General features: G+C 36.2%; 1 protein-coding gene and 1 long non-coding RNA gene across 2 annotated transcripts in view; one reads left to right on the forward strand and one right to left on the reverse strand.

The window, feature by feature from the left end:
* LOC139124946 (uncharacterized) overlaps window positions 1–19,743 on the forward strand; it is a 477,972-nt gene that overhangs the window by 265,542 nt on the left and 192,687 nt on the right. The window lies entirely within an intron of this gene.
* Window positions 17,675–19,386, reverse strand: LOC139124578 (talin rod domain-containing protein 1-like). The gene has a single exon (XM_070690709.1). The coding sequence runs from the start codon at window positions 19,384–19,386 to the stop codon at window positions 18,364–18,366; it is 1,023 nt and encodes a 340-aa protein (XP_070546810.1). The 3' UTR covers window positions 17,675–18,363.

A 19,743-nucleotide genomic window follows, 5' to 3' on the forward strand; every position in this document is an offset into this window, starting at 1 on the left:
AAAATAGAATAAACTAAAATAAAAATAAAAATATTAATAATTAAAAAAAAATAAAAAATTAAAAAAGTGAAGAAATAGTTTCGCCGCCAATGTGACATGCGAAATGCAACCACATTTGCGGTTACACGGACCTAGGAGTATTTACAAGTAGTAACGCGTATATACAACGTCGATGGGCCACGTAGGCGCAGAGAGGAATTGCAAACAACAAGTGACTGCTGCCATATGAGGTGACTGTGGTTTTAACATGGCGTACACTGTGTTCCCATAGTACTAAGTATACACGAAATAAAAGCGCGCGCCACAGAACTGGCCGGACTTGAACCTAGTAAATCGTTCTTCATTAATTCATTCATACATAAGTTACGTTCTGTTGATGTGTCAACGATCTCTTTGCACCGTTCCATCTGCGGTGTTTACATTATTGAAAAAAAATCTAAACCTGACATTTCAGCCAAATAAAATATTCGATAAGTGAGAGAGCCATCTTGAAAATAGGATAAATCCTTTGTCGTGTGTCCCCCTAATTATGTTTGATTGGCATCCCAACTACAAGTTGGGAAGCGGCATGGACCATTCGTAAAACCAAATTTATCAGTATTAAATTACGACTGTCATGTAAAGCCTAGAAATACCCTGTGTACGCGACGGGGCTATCAATGCATGAGAACAAAATCTGAGCGCCTTCGCATAAGTTTTTATCCATCATACATTCAAATGTTACTTTTTATTTTTCCTTCTCACCCATCGGTGCGTTTCGTGCCCTGTTTCACCATGTAGTACTTTATCTCCCAGAGTTTATGATGTGAGGATTGGTAGCAAGACCTTTGTGGGGTTATAGCGCCCCCTATGGCAGAAATGAATAAGAAAAATGAGAACTCGGTACATAAACGTATGTGCAAAAGTTTTGTATGTATATAACACTTAAAAGCTTCTACGATGAAGTGTAAATATTCAAGCATAAGTTTAGCACATTTTTAAGTGAATAACATAGTTTTCTACACTCTCTCAACATTTAAAGTTACGCAGCTTAAGAAATATTACGCTACATTACGAAACATAAAACGTAAGCTTACTGATTACACCAAAGTGATACTACAACTCAAAAGCATTGAAGCGTTTAGCAGGAAAAAACAATTAAATGAAATAGTTTTGTAAAGTTTTTCTTTCTGAGTAAGTGTTGTTTGCTTATTATTGTTTTCTGGTTTCCTGACAATTATAAAGGAAAAAATGAAAGAATTATTGACTAAAAGCCCGACAAAAATGAACACATGAAAGCTGAAGATATTTCGTCTGCTTGAGATGACCGTCAGTTATATTATACCGAACGAACCAATTAAACTCCACGTCTTCGATGCCGGGACAAAGCGTAAGAAAGATCGCCGTTTGCAGACGTAGGGCACGGTTGTCTCTCCTACAGCGGGAACCATAATGGTTTTTGAATCACGACTTAGGCCAGATATATATCCCTGTGTACTCAATAAATGATTCTCAAAGACATCCGAAATAAGAAACCAGACAACACTTATAATAACAGTGTACTTCCACTCGATTCGTAATAATAAATCCAATATAATTTAATTCCTTCCAAAATGGCAACTCAATTCAAAAGCCGAACAGATGGAGAGAATTCATTGTTCGCTAGTATTCTCCTGGCTCTCTGATAAGCCCAGTTACGAGAGAGAGAGAGAGAGAGAGAGAGAGAGAGAGAGAGAGCCGACAAAAAAGTCATTCCGTCTTGTATATAGCAAGTTAGAGTATCTGCAGTAACGTAAAACACACTCTCTCTCTCTCTCTCTCTCTCTCTCTCTCTCTGGAAGCGTAAATATATGTAAATTCTAAATCTTTACTTAAACTGCCATACCTTTCCTGCAGCGTACATATACAAATTGCAAACAAAAAAATTAAAATGTAAAAAATGTTTCAATAAAATCGTTCATATTGATTCGTGTTACTTAGTGATGAGGTAGTTATTTGTAAAGAAAAAACATCCTATTTTTATTTTTTAATTTTTTTTTTCTGCCATAGAGGGTAATAAGCATGTGAAAAGGTCCATAAAATGGACTTCTGAGAACCATGGTATTATGTTTAGTGTAACATTTCATATACGTTTGAGTAAGTTTTTGACACAAAGTAGTTATTTAAGAATCAAAACCCTCATATTTTTAGACTTATGGGTCAACAAGGATAAAAATCTTTCAAATCTTGATGAGTTGATGGGCAGATAAACCTAGAACTGAATGACAAGGTCTGGTTATTACGTGTCACTTTCTCCAAGTGCCCGCATCTCTCCAGTAAACGCTGTGTGGATTTCACCCAATTCTAAACAGAAATATTATACACGTGCGGTTTAGTGACCCGAGATGACCCCTGGATAATCAGACCTCGGTTTTAAACGCCCTGAGCGTTAATCGATACCGTAGACTCCTCAATATTCCCCCGGGGTAACTTCAGGTACGAGCACCACACCCAAATGGCCTTTGACCCCTGTGATGATTTCTATATTCGTTGGATTACATTGCGTTACAATATTGCAAAACATATTAGATACGTTTTTATTTAAGAGGTTTAACCAATAATGTTTAAATAAATTTACATAATGGTAAAATATTTGAATAACACAATGGTGTTTAAAATTAGTATCGTAATTGTATTCGAGCTTTACAAAGGCAATGTTTCTTATCACAGTACATCTGATCGCAAGCAACTTGATAAAAATAATTCTGCGTTGAAATGTTAAAAGGGGAATGCCCGATATAGAAAGGATTGTACATTGGGACACTGTATAAAATCGAACGACCTTTCGTGTGTTACCGTGTATATCTTTCGATTTGAATGATACAGATCATTATAAGCTCAGCAAAGTGCAGAGTGATGACGTAATCGTAAATATAATCTGTCAGGCGAATATCAAGTGATCACTTCGTAACTGTACCGGCCGGGGCGTTTAAACAGATGAACACATCGCTTAAAAATATCACTGTTGCTGTGGTTACCAGTTGCGATTAGCCAGTGCGAAGTATTGATTCGGTTCCATGAATGATCAAAGATTTCAGAATTTTAATTGACATCAATGTCGTTTGACGTGACGTGTCAGATATACACTTTCCAAATTATCATTTAGCATACTTCGATCGAGGACTATCCGAAGGTATTACGGTAGCCAGCTAGCGCGCTGAGTATGATTGGGATTTCATATTTTTACATTTGAAGAGTATAAAGGGTCATATACCATCAGATTTTGGGAAGGAACGAATGAAAGTTAAAATTCCAGCCTTGTCTTTACGTAAAATATACAAACGAGACTGAAAACTTATATTCTATATATTATCTGTCAACAAACAAAAATACGCAAGGTCTTGGAAAGCGAAACATTGAATGGCTTACTTTCTAACATATATATAATCTGAGGACCAAAAATCCCCTTATTTTCATCATACCTGCATATATATTGTGAGAAAATGCGAAGTTCTCCGAAGATCTTATTACATGTATTGCACTGAGAAAGGTCGTATTTGAGACTGGCGAAAACGCATGCAATTTAAATTGTACACAACAGCAGATAATTGTCTTATCATTATACTTATAAATTATTTGAGAAATTTTAAGATATGTCTATCTGAAACAAACGAGTGCTGGTACGTATGAAGTCATAGTTCTCCAACGTCATGAAGACCATGTATACCAGATAGAAATCTTTTACCAAGCATCAAGATATTCCGAGTCCAAGATTCAAAACCGCATTATCCAAATTTGGATCCCCAGTACACTATTCTTGTTGTGTGTTAAATTTAATTTCAGTGATTCACAGATTTCACTTGACATAAAATGCGCTTTCGAATTCCTGACCCCCGCCCCACCCCCTATCTTGGCACGTTTGTCTACCTTTAAATACAACGGTGAGAAAATTTATTTTTCAAAAAACTGATTATCAAAAGTAGGCTATAATCCTGCGGCACGCATACCCTTACTGAGTGGCAAATTTAGTTTCATATTGAAAAAGAAATCACAAATCTTCCTTCTATAACTCCCTTTCCATGTTTTGGCATTTCACACGGCCAGCCAGTGTTTCCACAGAACTGGGTAGGCCTACTACGTTCAAAATTCATGATGTCTCTTGCGGTACAGCACACTGTGTATATCAGCACATAGAAACACAGTGAAACGGAAATTCATTGAAACAAGCCATAAAATATTACAGTTTTGAATGATGTCTCTATTCCTTTTTATTTGTTTTAAATTAAATATCGTGTTTCAGGGCTGTCTCGGTGGTACGGTCTAACCGTATATAGCAATGACCCATTTTTTCGAGCTGAAAGGTCAGGGTTGTCGCTATCATCTCGTGTGTCATCTTATAGAGGGCGTGGTGGGGATAATATGAAACCTTGTACCCTATTAATTTCGCAATCAAAAACACTTCAGGGTTGAATCCAAACATATGGGTGTAAATGTTAAACCTAAATACGTTGTTTTCATCGTTTGAAAACCTTCAGGACTTACCAAGGGCGTTGGCCGTCACTTTTGATAGCATTTTAATATTTGCTCTACAAAACAAGAATGATTATTGTCCTCTCGTCCTACTAACCGAACTATGCTGAAATGCGGTGTATTTGCTAATTCTGCGGTTATTGTGTTGCTAATGAATTCAAGTCGGGAATAATACAACATTAGACATTTAATGCAGATACAGGCTATGTTGACACGCTAAAGTCGAGATATTACGTTGTTTTGATTTGTTTCTTTGTTTTTGTAGATGTTGTTTTCGTTTATGGGGGTAGAACGAGAAAGTAGTTTCACAAAGAGACGAACACTGAAAAATACACAAAAGCTACAAATGGACAGAGCTTTAAAAAAAACATTAGAAATAGTAGACACTTTTGCCATGCGTGAAGAACGACAGAACTGGGAAACTTTGCCCTCGACAATAATCAAATTAAAAGTTTTATGCGAGTGAACTGATGAACGCAGCATCAGAATGTACGCCCTTGGAATAGCATCGGCGAATAGCTATGTAGGAGATGTGCGATGGGCGTTTCAGATATCAAACCCCAAAACCAACACAGCAATCTTTTCAAATGCATGCTGTACTTGTCCACAAATTTTGAGGTTTTATTTTGAGGGTGCACTGAGGTTCTGCCTGATAGGTTTTTTGGTTTCATACTACATCATTCGTGGCCCACTGTATACCCTATTACAAGAAAGGGGTGTTTGTGTATTTATTTATGATGAAAGGCACTCAAGAGAAAAAATTTGTAACATATTCAGTACCGGGCCCACCGTCCTTCAGACTTGCAGCTACTGTTTTCCCCTGCTATCAAATTATTTCATATTCCAAAATTATATTGGTAACAGCGGCAAATCAACACCCGACCTAAAATATTTGAGTATTTCACTAACAAGTTTATGCCAACATGAACAATGTGGGGCCTTCCACAGCTCTCTGATATTACTGATCCCCCCACCGGATTACATTAGTTTTAAAACTCGTTCAGTCTTGCCGCCATGCTTTCAACAAGTTATGGATACATAGCTTCATATGTGAGTACTTGAGTTTTAATGAGTGCGGGGAGAGTGATTTGCACAAACCGCAGAGACACACGATAAGTCAAAAGAATTTATATCACCAGTTAGTTATCTGTTGAGCGATATAGAGGCTAGATACTACAACCATGTCTTTTACATGGCCGTATGTTTTAGAAGGTTTTTGAAAACGGACAACAAACCCTAGACTAGGTAAAGAATTTTGAAATTCTGTAAGACCGAAACAACTGATTTGTGCAGGTGCCAGTTAAAAATTAAATCTACTTTTTTCAGGAATACAACAACATATGTGGTTTTGATATTTCTTAGTGCCTGGATTTTTTACCATTCGTTTTCTCTAAAAATATCTTTGTAATGATATTGCTAAATTCTTCAGAAATTGATAAATTTTATGGTGGTCCTGCAAAGCAATCAAAACATATTGCAATTTACTCAATGCATTATTTAGAATTTTAGAGATATCTAAATGAGGAAATATCTTTCTTGCAAACACAAGTCTATTAATTAAATTTTTAGCCAGGTATCAGGAAACTGACCAGATATTAAGTTTGGCAACAAATATTTCAAGTCAAAATTTGCTTATTTCATCTTCTCCTTGTTTGATTGGCTACTATCAATCAAAATTTGCATTTATTTTGGGAAAAAAATCGACTCTCCTGAATATGGACTTCACATGTTTAATTTTGTTATATTAAGAGCTGTAATTTTTCCCACCAAAATTCTAGTGCAACATTTTACCTATTTTTATAAATTTTTCTGTACGTTTTTTGATAATTTTGGACCAAACTGGCATTATTCTTCATTAACTACAACATTTGAACAAAAGTTTGGAAAAAAATAATTGTTAGGATCTGAAAAAACAAAGTTGTCTGCTTTATATGTTATGCAGGAGACAAAAATTGACTTTGGCACTCAAAGGGTTAACCCTTTGAGTGCCAAAGTCAATTTTCGTAAACTTTAGGAAATATACTCGTCAATTTTTTCAGATTTTGTCAAAATTTTGATAACAAACTGTAGCCAATGAAATGTGATGTCCATTTGGTCCAAAATTATCAAAAAATTACAGAAAAATTAAGAAAAGTGGTAAAAATGTTGCATTGAAATTTTGGTGGGAACAATTACAACACTCAAAGGGTTCATGTGATAGTAGCAGTAATTTTGATGATATTTCTATTATTTTTTGTTCAAGAAGACATGCATGTTTTCTTTGTCTTCAATCTAATATATGGTGAAATACCAGGTATTCGCCACACATATACATTGTGTACAACACGCAATGTTGTTGTCGTCACATAAATTGTAATCGAGACAACAATTTAATAATAAAGAATAACATCGAACATATTGTACACACATGTGTGCAGTATAGAAAAATTTATAAACATTAGCATGATCTTGGAAGTAGAACTGACAATAACTTCCAGTTTCAAACGGAACATCAGTAGCTGAAAATCCATCAAAACTTTCACAGCTAATATTGAACTATCATTTTAAGGTAGAACGCACCTCGGGGATAGATATTTGGACTCAAATTTCTACAATTCTTTTCTGATCTACCACTTGTGGGGGCTTAGTTTAAAGCTCTTGGAGAAAGAAATATTCTGTCAGTCTTAGTTTTTTGAAAATGCAATTTTAACTTTTTCCGATAGAGTTAATACAGGGATGGTGGCCATTTTGAATTTCAGAAATTGCAAAATATCCACTTTTTCAACTTCTGAACACACTGCTGTGAATTAACTTCCAAGTTATCCGCTGTACTGGACGATATTAAAACCACACATTGAGTTATGTCATGATTAACCAGCTGGCCATATTATGTAAGCATTTGTTTGCACACGTTGTATGCCTAACACAGCCGGTGCACAGATTACATTGAAATCTGTCCAGCATATGACCAGCAAAATATTTCCCATAATGCAACAAACCTCTATACATGAAACCATAGACTAATTATGGCAATTAAGATGACGATGTATGAACACTTGGTTTAATTTCCAGTGTTTTTGTCAAGGGCGGTACCTGGATAAATTTTACCCGGATAAAATATTCCATAGTCAGGTTACCAGGGTATCGATGCAATCATATTCCAGTCCGCAGTAATGGCATAGGGGTCCAGAACTGGTTTATCATTGTTTTCAATCCTTGACATTAACACTGGCATACTTATCTATAATTAGAATGGGTTGGGTTGATTTTATTTGACAACCGCAGTTCTGTTTTCATATTTGCTTCTTGGTATTACAAATTCCCATGATATGTTCTTCAGCTCTAAAGCAAACAGGGCGATGTCCAAACTGGAAATTTGACGCGTTGTCCCTAGCAACCATTGCTTTTGGTCAAACAAGGGCGGATACGAGAAGTTGTGGTGCCGCTATTAAAATCTGACAGCCTGTACTATAAAATATTATTACTACGTTTATGGCAGTTGAACTTAACTTTTGCTATATATATGATTTTATTCGTGGAATATCGAGGCAAGCAATTTGAAATAAAAATGTTCTTCTCACCAAGTAATTAGAAAGTCCAAATTATCTACAATAATATGCCTGTAATATCCTTTGCTGATCCACACTGTCCTCAAATACCAGTTGGATGTCCTTTTGTCATTTTTTATTTCCAAGTGCACCAGCATTGTATCAATACAAAAGGCATCAAATCTGTAAGTTGATACACATCAGACATGAAAGCAGAATGTTTCATCATTATAATTGCATGTTTTTCAGTTTTATACACTGCCTAGCCGTTTAAGTGCAAAAGTCAATTTTTGTCAGCAAAAAGATAATGCAGACAATTTATTTTCACCTCTAGTCAATTTTTTTATTACTTTTGCCAAAATTTTGAACAAAAACTGTTGCCAAGGAAATTTTATGTCCATTTGATCCAAAATTATCAAAATAATTGCAGAAAATTCCCAAAATTGGTAAACTGTTACACAAACATTTTAGTGAGCAAAATTACATCACTCAAAGGGTTAAGCAAATGGAGTCTGATTTTACATTATTTTATTACTTTACTCTGATTTTGAGTTCATGAACAAGTTTTGGCAGAACATTGGTTTTCCAAGCAAAACTAGTTTTTGTGATGTGCTGACACATGTGATATGTGCAGAATGTTCAGATAAAAATGCTTGGAAAATGGATGACAATATGATAATGAGATAATATTACTTGCTTGATGGCAAAACAGATTAATGGCTGAATCAATATAGATTATTTGAATTGAAGATACTGCATCGGTATCTTTGATGGCTCACTTGAAAAGTGTTTATCCCTCGGCTTAACCCTTTCACCACCAATGGTTTGGCCCAACAGCATTGTTGTCAATGGTGAGTGCTGACCTGTTTACATGGATTTAGGGGTGAACAGATTAAAAAGTAATGGCAACTATTCAGCATCTCCAGAAACACGCAGTATTTTGTTCTTTTGAGTGACTGAACATGAATTGATATGTTGTGAGATTTAACGTCCTATTGACGCATTGTCACGAACGACAAAGATAATTATACAGAACACCTGCTACGGATGGCGGATAATTGAGATGTTCAGAATTTGTTTCCTACAATAACCCTTTGAGTGCCAAAATCAATTTTTGCAACCTTTAAAAAATATAGCAAAGACAATTTTTTTAGTTCAAGGTAATTTTTTTTCAGATTTTTCCTGAATTTTGATCAAAAGCTATAGCAAATGAAAAGTTATGTTTGAGAAGTCCAAAATCATCTAAATAATTATAGAAAAATTAACAAAAATTGGTGAAATGTTGCACTAAAATTTTGGAGGGAAAAATTACTGCACTCAAAGGTTGTATTGACTTTGAGAGCATCTGCTGTGGAGCATGCAAATATAACCAGTTTTCAACGGCAATCTTTTTGTCAACGGCAATCTTTTTGTCCTTGTAAATTTTCAAATTACTTTTACAATCGCTGTGCAGCTGCTGCTATTGATAGTATTACTGATATTAATTTAAAATAAACAAAACAAACATGGAAGATAAAATATGCATAATGTGGAACAGGCATTGGGGACAGATACTCAGACTCTCAAACTTTTACAATTCTTTTCTGATATACCACTTATGGGGGTTAATTTTAATGCTTTGGATGTAAGAAAACTTTTCACCAGCTTAGTTTTTCGAAATTCAAGAATTTTATTTTTCTCCATAGAGTTAACACAGGGATGATGGCCATTCCGAATTTCAAATATCAGTAAATCTTGGGTCTGTTGTTCTCTGGTAACAAAATTTGCAGGGTGATCCCCTGATTTTTATTTTTTATTTTGAAAGATGAAGGTTGAAAGATTCCTAAAGGAAAGTTTGAGCAAAAGTTTAAGTCTTTCACTTCCGAGGCGTAAAAAAGCACCTTCTTGCATAAAGCACTTGAATTATACTCATCCGGAAATTTGCATATTGCACAAGCACATCTGCATCATCAGAGAGACGTTACATCAACATTGACCAATCAGATGTAGTGCTAAGCTGTCCTTAGTTTGTTGTACAATATAACATGAAATAACCGCATCCTGCGAGATGTTCATTGAACTTTATAGCAATAGGCAAAAGTTTAAGTTTTTCTTACTGGTGAAGCAGGAAAAAATCTTTTGACATAAGAAACAATGTAGGACAAAATACTTTACCTACTTGGCAAAAAGTTATGGAGCCATTGAGAACAGCTATTTGCATAAAAATGATACAAAGTACCTTAAAGGATACAGGTATTTGCATAAAAATGATACAATGTGTACCTTAAAGTATAAATGTCTCATTCACTGCTGCAAAATGAATGTGATTAGGTCATGGTACACAGCACACAACCTCATTACGTACACTCACGCAAACCACTCACGTATCGTAGTGTGAGAGCGAAAATGTGCAAAACAAGCATTGAACTGGTCCGCTGACAGGTGAGGAGGTCGTGTTGTAGGTATCGAGGCCTCCTTTCACTGCACAAACACCATCAATGCATAGCGACCTGTGAGGAATCCCTGAGTAGAATTCCCACCATTGCCAGATGTTCTTCGCTTTGGAAACCAAGAACAAGGAAATGATTGTCAGAGTAAAAATGATGAATGACGGCCTCCATCGGCACATACTTGAAGTACTGCACTAAATTTTTAGAGCAATCTTAGGAGTGTATAAAGTAATCCTTCTCCAAACACAGCTGCATTGTGAGTAATGTTGACACAGAGCGATTTCAATTCGATCTGCAAACATAAGGAATTATATTATATATGCAATAATATTTTATGGCCAAAGTTCTCATTCCCCACACTGTCACAATTGACAAGAAAATAAGCCTTTCCAGATATTTTTCCTTTGGACATTTAGAGGGCCAGAAGCTGAAACTTTTGATGAATTTTTTTTTCACTATTTTTATCTTTATGTCAATCGAAGTTTCTTTTTATACTCCCAAAGTGGTTGAAATGAACTATTTAGCTTGTCAACACATCATCTATCTTGTAAATTTCACTGTTATTGTTTGTATCAGAATTCTAGTCTAGACTAGAATTCACTTGTCAACAATAACAATGTAGTCTACAAATGTACAGGCTGAGTTGACAAGCTGAATACTGTGTATCTCAATATGCTTTAGGGAGTAGAACAAGAAACTGTAGTTGACTTTGTAAGACTAAAAAAGTGAAAAATCATCTTAAGTTACAACCAGTGGCTCTTTCAAACAATTAAGCAAGATTTGTCATACCTTGTAATGTAAGTATGTATGTATGTATGTATGTATGTATGTATGTATGTATGTATGTATGTATGTATGTATGTGTGTGTGTGTGTATGAATGTATGTGTATGTATGTATGTATGTATGTATGTATGTATGTATGTATGTATGTATGTATGTATGTATGTATGTATGTATGTATGTGAGTATGTATGTATATGTATGTACATATGTATGGATGTGTGTGTGTGTGTGTGTGTGTGCGTTATATGTATGGATGTATGTAATGTATGTATGTAATATATTATAGATAAATCGATGGATAGATAAATATGTACATGTACGTACATATTATTGTTTACAGAATCCTAGTCTTTGCTAAAGTGTCACTTGTCAACAATCAGATTAATAGTTAAAAGTTGAATAAATTGAGCACCAAGCATTTCAATGTGATTTTGGGATGTACAACACAAAACTTTGCTTTATGGATGGAAAATGAAATCGATGGAAAGTAACTCACAAGTTATAGCTGTGAAAATAACAGCATATCAAAGGTTCTCAATTTTATAATCATTTACTGAAATAGGGAAGGACATAAATGTTGATGGTTATGATAAACTTAGGTGACATAGTTATCAGGTGTTAAAATAGAAACACTAAGTTTTATGTCATGTTTATGCCAGCTGTCATTTCCGTGTTCAAGGCCATGTCATTGGATAGCAACAAAATGGTACAATCTGCTGGGATGTCTGTATCAGTGACGACGGTTTCTGAAAAACCAGATATATGTGCTAATAAAATAATAGTGAATATGTCTGCTAAGATGACAACAACAGATGAACATATGATGTCATTGAATTATTGGAATTCACCATCAACCTGAATAATGTGGAGAGAAGATGACTAAACACCACGCATAGCTATTGGCTGCTGTGTGAATAGAATGATAGATATGCTCAGTCCGGGGCTGAGTATTTTATGAAGTATTATTGGCAAGGGTCGGCACTCTTCCATTTTTGGCAAACAAGGACAAGACATTTGATATCGATGAGTCATTTTAAGTACCCTGGTATACAGAATGTCAATAATAAAATAGAACTGGCGTCATAATTTCTTGAGAAATAATTGCCCACAAAATTTACTGTGATTCTGCTTCCTTTCTCGTTAGAATATAATTTATATCCGTGTTTATATTGTAGCAACATGCCTTTCTGCTTTGGAATAAGCTTCTACATTCAATGGAATAACAATCATCGTTTATTTTGTGAGTTCACCTGTTGGAAAACCGTTGCAATAAATTCTGCACTGAAATCTGAAACACAAATGACGCAGGAAAAGTTATAAGGGCATAATAAGTTTGGGAGGCTATTAACATTATGGCAGGCCGAAACCGGAGGTTAATAAAATGTTCTGATCAAACAAAACTGAGATAATTATGTGTATGTATACAGATTGCTGATATTGCTGATATTCAAATGTGTCTCTACTTCGCCTTTAAAATTTGTTAAGTTTGCAAAGTTAAATGTAGATATTTTCAAAAAGAGAGTATTGTTAGGACACACTGGAGGGTAAATCTACCCATCCACCCCCACTATCAAGTGGAGGGGTCCATATTTGCTGTACAGGACAAAAGATTTATACCAACATTTGGTGAAGAAAGGGTTATAACCCATTCTGAAAATATTAATGACTTGTCCTGGCCACAAAATGCAGAACTTCCTACTTTATATTGTATTTATGTTACATTGACAGTAAGTTAATAAATGTGACATGAGAAAATTTGCGGCAGGGATTGTGAAAGTTTGCAACTTTTAACCCATTGACAGCCAGGGTCAATTTTTGTCACCTTTCTAAAATATTACATATACAATTCTTTTTTCAAGTCCAGGCAATTTTTTTGGACTTTCCCAAAAATTTGATCAAAGATTGTAGCTAATAAAAGTACATCTAAAATTGTTCCCTCCTAAAAATAAAAATAGAAAAATTTATAAAAATTGGTAAACTGCTGCACTAAAATTTTTGCAGGATCAATTACAGCTCTCAAAGGGTTAACCCTTTGAGCACTGTTATATTTCCCCAAAATATCAAGGCAACATTTTACCAATTTTTATGAATTTTTCTGTAATTTTTTCCATGATTTTGGACTAAAGGGACATAAATTTTCATGGGCTACACTTTTTGACTAAAATTTGGGGAAAAATCAGAAAAAATTGTGTATCCGAAAGAAATTGTTGGCGTTATACTGTATATAAAGGCAACAAAAATCGACTTTGGCACTCTTGTGAGCCATAAATTGTGAATTGTGGGAAAGTTTCATGATATCTTCACTGCGATTTCTCTCTCTATGCTGCAAATATATTATTCTTTGGAAAACAAATCTAAAATGTATAATTTTCTCTCATAATCGGTCTCTCTCAGGCTTCTTGGCTGAGAAGTGTGTAACAAGTAGATCTTCTGAGAAAATTTAGACCCACTATTCCCTGATGGTTTACATTTACTGAAAAATGCATGTGTCCTGCTATGCGAGTATATACAGACAGACAGGCATTCAAGTAGAACACGGCTATGTCTAGAGTTTGAATATGGCTATGTCTACAGCTATGGTCATCTACGACCATTATGCTTACGATTCCTACACTATCCTGTTATTATAAGCAGGGGTGTTAGTATATCTTGTATTCACTGTAACCACAAAAGCATCTTAACTCCACACAGCTGACTGCACATCCAGGGGGAGAATAGAGACCCTGATTGGCAATGGATTATTCCTGAATATGCTGGAAGTTATGTAAGAGTGACAATAGGTCATGCTGCAGACAGTGCGATACACACACAGTTCACTGAAACTGCCCGTCGTATACGACAAAGGCCACACGATGAATATTCAAGATTTTAACAAAATGTAATGTAGAACATGAAAGTTAATCCACAATGAACTTGTCAAGTTGTGAACTCTGGTGTAATGTCACTCTTCTGCGATCGTAGCGTTTAGGAAACGGTTACGTTTCTTGATCTCCAATCAAACTGATCAAATGTTCCTTTTAACCCTTTGAGTGCTGTATTTTTTCCCACCAAAATTTTCCCGCCACATTTTACCAATTTTTATGAATTTTTCTGAAATTTTTTGAGAATTTTGGACCAAAGAGACATCATATTTCATTGGCTAGAGTTTTTTAACAAAATTTTGGCAAAAATCTCAGAAAAATTGATGAGAGTATATTTTATAAAGGCGAGAAAAACTGACGTCGGCACTCAAAGGGTTAATAGTGTTCCTAGTGTATGTGAGATTAAAGCTTTAGTCACTGTCACTTTTGTACATTTTCAAATATTTTTGATTTCTTTTTTATACAGTATCTTGTTTTACTCCCCAAATCATATTTCAATGTCCTGTGTTAACTTGTCAGTACAGTTTATTTATACAGTTCAGCATCAATGCCGCATATTTCTAGCGATTTTTGAAATCAAACCAGCATCTCACACTGGTTGGACGACAATTTCAGTTTTTGCCGAATGTAAATATTTAAAATCCACAACTGTTGCATATACAAAGAAATATCATTTTTAAACTGTTGAGTGGAATAGTGTTTGTTTGTAACACAATAACTTATAAAGACTGCATTATTGTATGCCTGCCACCCCTATTTATAAATGTGCTGGTCCAGATATTCTATCAAAAACAATGAGACTAGACCATAGTTTTGTTGTGAAAAGGTTCAGTGCCTATAGATATTGATAAAAATTGCATTATTAGTAAACTAATGATAAATATCAAATTTTTAAATATGTAAAGACCTCAGACACAGATCTGTAAGGTTGTACAACTTTTAAAACATTTTAGTTTACAGTATTAAAATTTAATGAGCTTCTTAAGTTTAATTTTTCATTCAGTGGTCAAGAACAACATATATTACACATACATGCTGTATTAAAAGTTGAACATTGTTTGAAACATTGTTGTCTGTAAAACTGTGGCTTGTTCTATACCTAAAATCACATCAAAATGTCTTGAGTTAAAGGGCCAGTAATGCTTATTTTTGATGATTTTTTTCACTATTTTTGTTTTTAATGTCAACCACAATTTCTTGTTCTACTCCCCAAAGCATGTTGAGATACACAGCATTAAGCTTGTCAACTCAGTCTGTACATGTGTAAACTGTATTGTTATTGTTGACAAGTGAATTCTGATCTGCACTAGAATTCAAATGTAAACAATAACTGCGTTTTATACATACAGATGCTATGATAACAAGCTTAAGTTGGGTGTTTCAACATTCTTTTGAGGGTTAGAGTAAGTACTTACAATTTATGTACAAAATAAAAATAATGAAAAAAGTATCAAAAGTTAGCATTACTGGCCCTTTAACACAGTGTGTGTGTGTGAAATGTGCAATGCAATGTTATTTTGACAACTGAATTTGAAAAAAGTTGGTTTGGATGACTATGCTATGCAGACTTAACCAAGCTGAGCAGACCAGATGACGCAAAGGAAACAGATACTGCTTTTTTAAATCTTAGAAACTGCAACATCATAAGTTTTGATTTTACAAACGAGAATATGAGGTACAGTGCCTGGCCTTTGATAACTGATGATGCGCAAAACTGTAACCAATATTGATAAACACACAGGGTCAAAGGTCATACCACAGCCTCGGGCAGGAAGCTGTATCAATATATATTCCACTAAAACATGGATCCCACCATTTGTGAAACAGTCAATGATTCTTTTTGTACTGAAAGAGACAGTGTAACTAAGAATCCGTGAGTGTAACTTTCTGAAAGTTCAGGACAACGTTTACTGGTCAATCCAAAATTTGTGAAATTGCATTCACAATATGTAGCTCATGTGTTCGGCTGTAGTAGGGTAAAGTATAGCATTCATCAAATACGCTGGCAGCGTGTGTCTTCTTGTTAGCTGAAACGCCCCAGGGCAAATGACTCAAGGTTTTTGACCCGTGATGATCTTAAGAAATCCATATTTATATCAAGATGAGAAAAATTGACTTCTGTGGAGCCGGTCGTAGATCACAGAGTCTGATTCAAGCTACACGCAGTATACGCCTTGCCTGTGTTATTTGCATCTAAATGTTGACAATGGGACGACTGACTGTATACTGTGCATACAGGTTTCAATGCCTGTTAGATGAATAAACCCTTTCTTGGTGGCATGGCGTAATCTCATTAGACCAATGCATGGGCCAAACACAAACTCAAGGTCGCTGTAACATTGAGAGTCACCCGCTTTCCTTCTCATCATCATCATATATAAAACTTCCTCTCCCTGCCTGGCACCCAATGTCGGAAAGCCAAAACACCTGGACTTGATCAGGTTTTAAAAAGTCCAAAAAATCTGCACAGGGGGAACTAAAAATAAAACATGGTATCTGACTTGGCAGAGCATCTCTAAGCTATTGTTTGTGTATTAAGTACATGACTATACTGTACACAGCAGGGTCAGTGGAATTGGACCACACCCATATTAACTCTGTGTGATATATAACACTGGGTCAGGTACTGGTTAAACTATATACACAAACAAGGCCACGCTCTCCATTCAGTATTGCCGCTCTGCAGTATACGGGTCCTGATTATATTTTCTGAAAAAAGTCACTGAAGCACTGAAAATACATGCTGCAGACGCACGTGAGAGCCAGCATGCAGGTCGCAAAAAATTTAGATATCCCGCATGGTTATTAAAAACACCAAATGACGTCACTGAGCAGCTAGGTTCAATTCGGCATTAATTAATAATATCATTCGATTGCTGTGAAATTAATAATCAACGATTGATTGGATGACAAATCCACCCAGCAGCATCTTCACACAGAAATGTCTACAGGAAGCAATGAAGTCTACAGCGTATCCACTTTTTGTTTCTGTGTGTTCACTTGCCTCGCCTTGTACACTCGGCCAGGATATTGTTTATGATGAGGTCCTTCCTCTTAAATGGGTTTCAGTTAGTCGAGTATCTATATTGGTTAAGTTGGGTCTCTTTAAAACCAACTCTGTAGTTTTGAGATCAAAAACGAATGAGTAGTGTATTAGACTCAGCTTCAGCCAGTAACTTTCCTAAGTGTGAACTTGAAAATACAAATTAAAAGGATTTTAGAACACAAGTTTTGCTCTTTCGATGACTGTATAAATTGACAGAGGCATTGAAAATGCATTATTTATAAATTTTGATTCTACAACACATTAAAAACTGTCTGTAAATCACATTTTTTCAACATTACCCTTTTTATGTGCATCCTGACTAAAAAAGTAAATGGGGTGGAGAATTGGATTGAGTGATTTATTATTTAAAATAATTAAAATTAGATCTGTAGATTAAATATTGATATAATAAATATTGACAAAGTAAATACTGCCGGATATGAAAAAAATTTGTCTCAATCGTGCAACGTAGAAAATTGTCTTCTGATGTTCGGTAAATAGAATGTTTGAAGAAAAAAAGTGACTGGGTATCCAGGCCTATATCAATACACTGCATTGTTACATTGAGGGTCAGTCAATGAAACAACGCCAGCTTTTTTATTTGTAATTCGTCCTGAACTGGCAGCAAGAAAAACAGTTCCACAAAAGGTTCAACTTTCCTCGCCATTGCTGGGCACAATTGAAATGTCAAAGTTGTCGTGTTGTTGCCGAAACACAGAGCGCAACGACACGTTTTAAAAAGCAAAACTGTGTGGAGAAACTGCCCTGATAGGGCCACAGTAAAAAGCATCGCACGACAATGTTGTCGCTTTCGACAATAAAGTACTGCTATTTCTCTTCCTTTCAACGAAAGAGTTCTTTTAAAAGCCGAGTTGTGAAAATTCTTAAAATCGATTTGTCAAGTTTGAGCTGCTTGAAAACATTTTCAAACGAAAGTATCTACAGTGTAGACATAATGCACCTGACAGAATATTACGGCCCATCTGTTGATAAAGTCTCTGAAGTGAGGTCTCTTTTTGATTGGCTGAGGCGTTTGACACTGCACTCTGATTGGCTAATGATGTCAGAACCTTGATTGTGATTGGTTTATGCATCATATGTACTGCACTTATCCTGTTTTAGCACAAAAAATGAATGAAACACTACTTTTTTGGGATTCTCTTGCAATTTTGAAGATCTTATGTCGCAAAGCTGCAGAAATTATGATTGTATTTTTTCCCTACTTTCTCACTTTTTGCTAACTGATGAGGAATCACTTGGTTGGGTTTGGCCGACAAAAGATGTTCGAGGTGACGACTTTTGACGGAGTGCTTGGGAAAGCAAGTTACTCCCGTCAGTAATAGCACTACAACAAGAAATTATCTTCCTCTGAAGTTCTTCACTGGTAGAGTTGTGGGCCAGTGCCTGGACACATAAACAGAGTTGAATGCAGGGGCTGACGACACTCATGCACCCCCCAAGAATGGCAGTTTGTACTTTTTTGCCAGATTCTGATAGCTGGGCCGGTGTGCCGAGATGTTCCCCCTCAGTTGCATATTCCACCACGGCCTGGCAAGCCTGCACAAGTGGCTTGCAGAACACCACACAGCGTGTTCGGTTCCTCTCGTCCAGCGTGTTTTTGTATTTCTTGATAGCAGACAGCAAGGCAGTCGCACAGGCAGTGACGCTTTTCACGCAAAGACGAAATTGTTCCTTGTGAAACTGTTCTTCGCTGGCGTCGCTGGCTAGAATACACGCCCTTGTCAAAATATGCAAGTTGTTTGAAATCTCGCCCGAAATTGTGACGATACGAAAGGGCGAGAGCTCCACAATAGGTACATTTTGAATTTGATTGCAGGAGTGCTCAATGTCAAATTTGGCTCTTGACACTTTGTACTTATCAATAATCCCTGGGATTGACTTGATAGCGCCAGGTTCGCTGGTGGCAGCTAAATACGCAGCATGTGACGAGCACTCGGTCAAACTAACAACCATTCCGCAAATTTCTTTCAGAGTATCCCCGCATTCCCGGTATTTTCCAGACCCCATTTGTTGCAGTACATCCCTTGTCAGTACGGACAGCCCCTTGGTCCGGGCTATGATAGTGTCCCTGCACTTGGCGTAAGACTCCCCGAACACGGACAAGCTCTCCGTGTTGACGGGTCGTATGTCGCTGGTCAACAACAGTAAGTCGGCAACAGCCTGCATCCTCGCGGCACACTCCTCGCTAAAGACAGCTAGTGACTGAATTGCATCAGTGGCAGCGGCCATGCCAACATCAGGCTCGCGAAGCAAGCGATGGCGTCCCAATGAACAGTGTCAGCCACTAATGGGGCTTTGAATTCTCCATCGCTCGGCAACAGAACCAACTTCCTCATCATCCAACGTGATATGAAATTATCGGATCTTCACGCTATCACAAAAGTCCGCGTTGACTCTCCCTTTGACAGACTGATGGAGTGCAAAAACATGAACGATCAATGGAAGGAAGTTACAGACTTACGACATGCCAGTCAACTTTGACCGTCCATTATTACGACCTCGTATCATAATCCATTTTGCCATATCTCCACACCACTTCAAAAGCAACGATTGAATCTCCAGGCTACAAACGTTCTGTCACGGTGG

This window comes from Ptychodera flava, assembly GCF_041260155.1.
Source record: "Ptychodera flava strain L36383 chromosome 23 unlocalized genomic scaffold, AS_Pfla_20210202 Scaffold_24__1_contigs__length_23054250_pilon, whole genome shotgun sequence".
NCBI lineage: Eukaryota > Metazoa > Hemichordata > Enteropneusta > Ptychoderidae > Ptychodera > Ptychodera flava.

Excerpts from the sequence above, each read along its gene's own strand:
- LOC139124578 (XM_070690709.1), bottom strand. The coding sequence starts at position 19,386 with ATGGCCGCTGCCACTGATGCAATTCAGTCACTAGCTGTCTTTAGCGAG.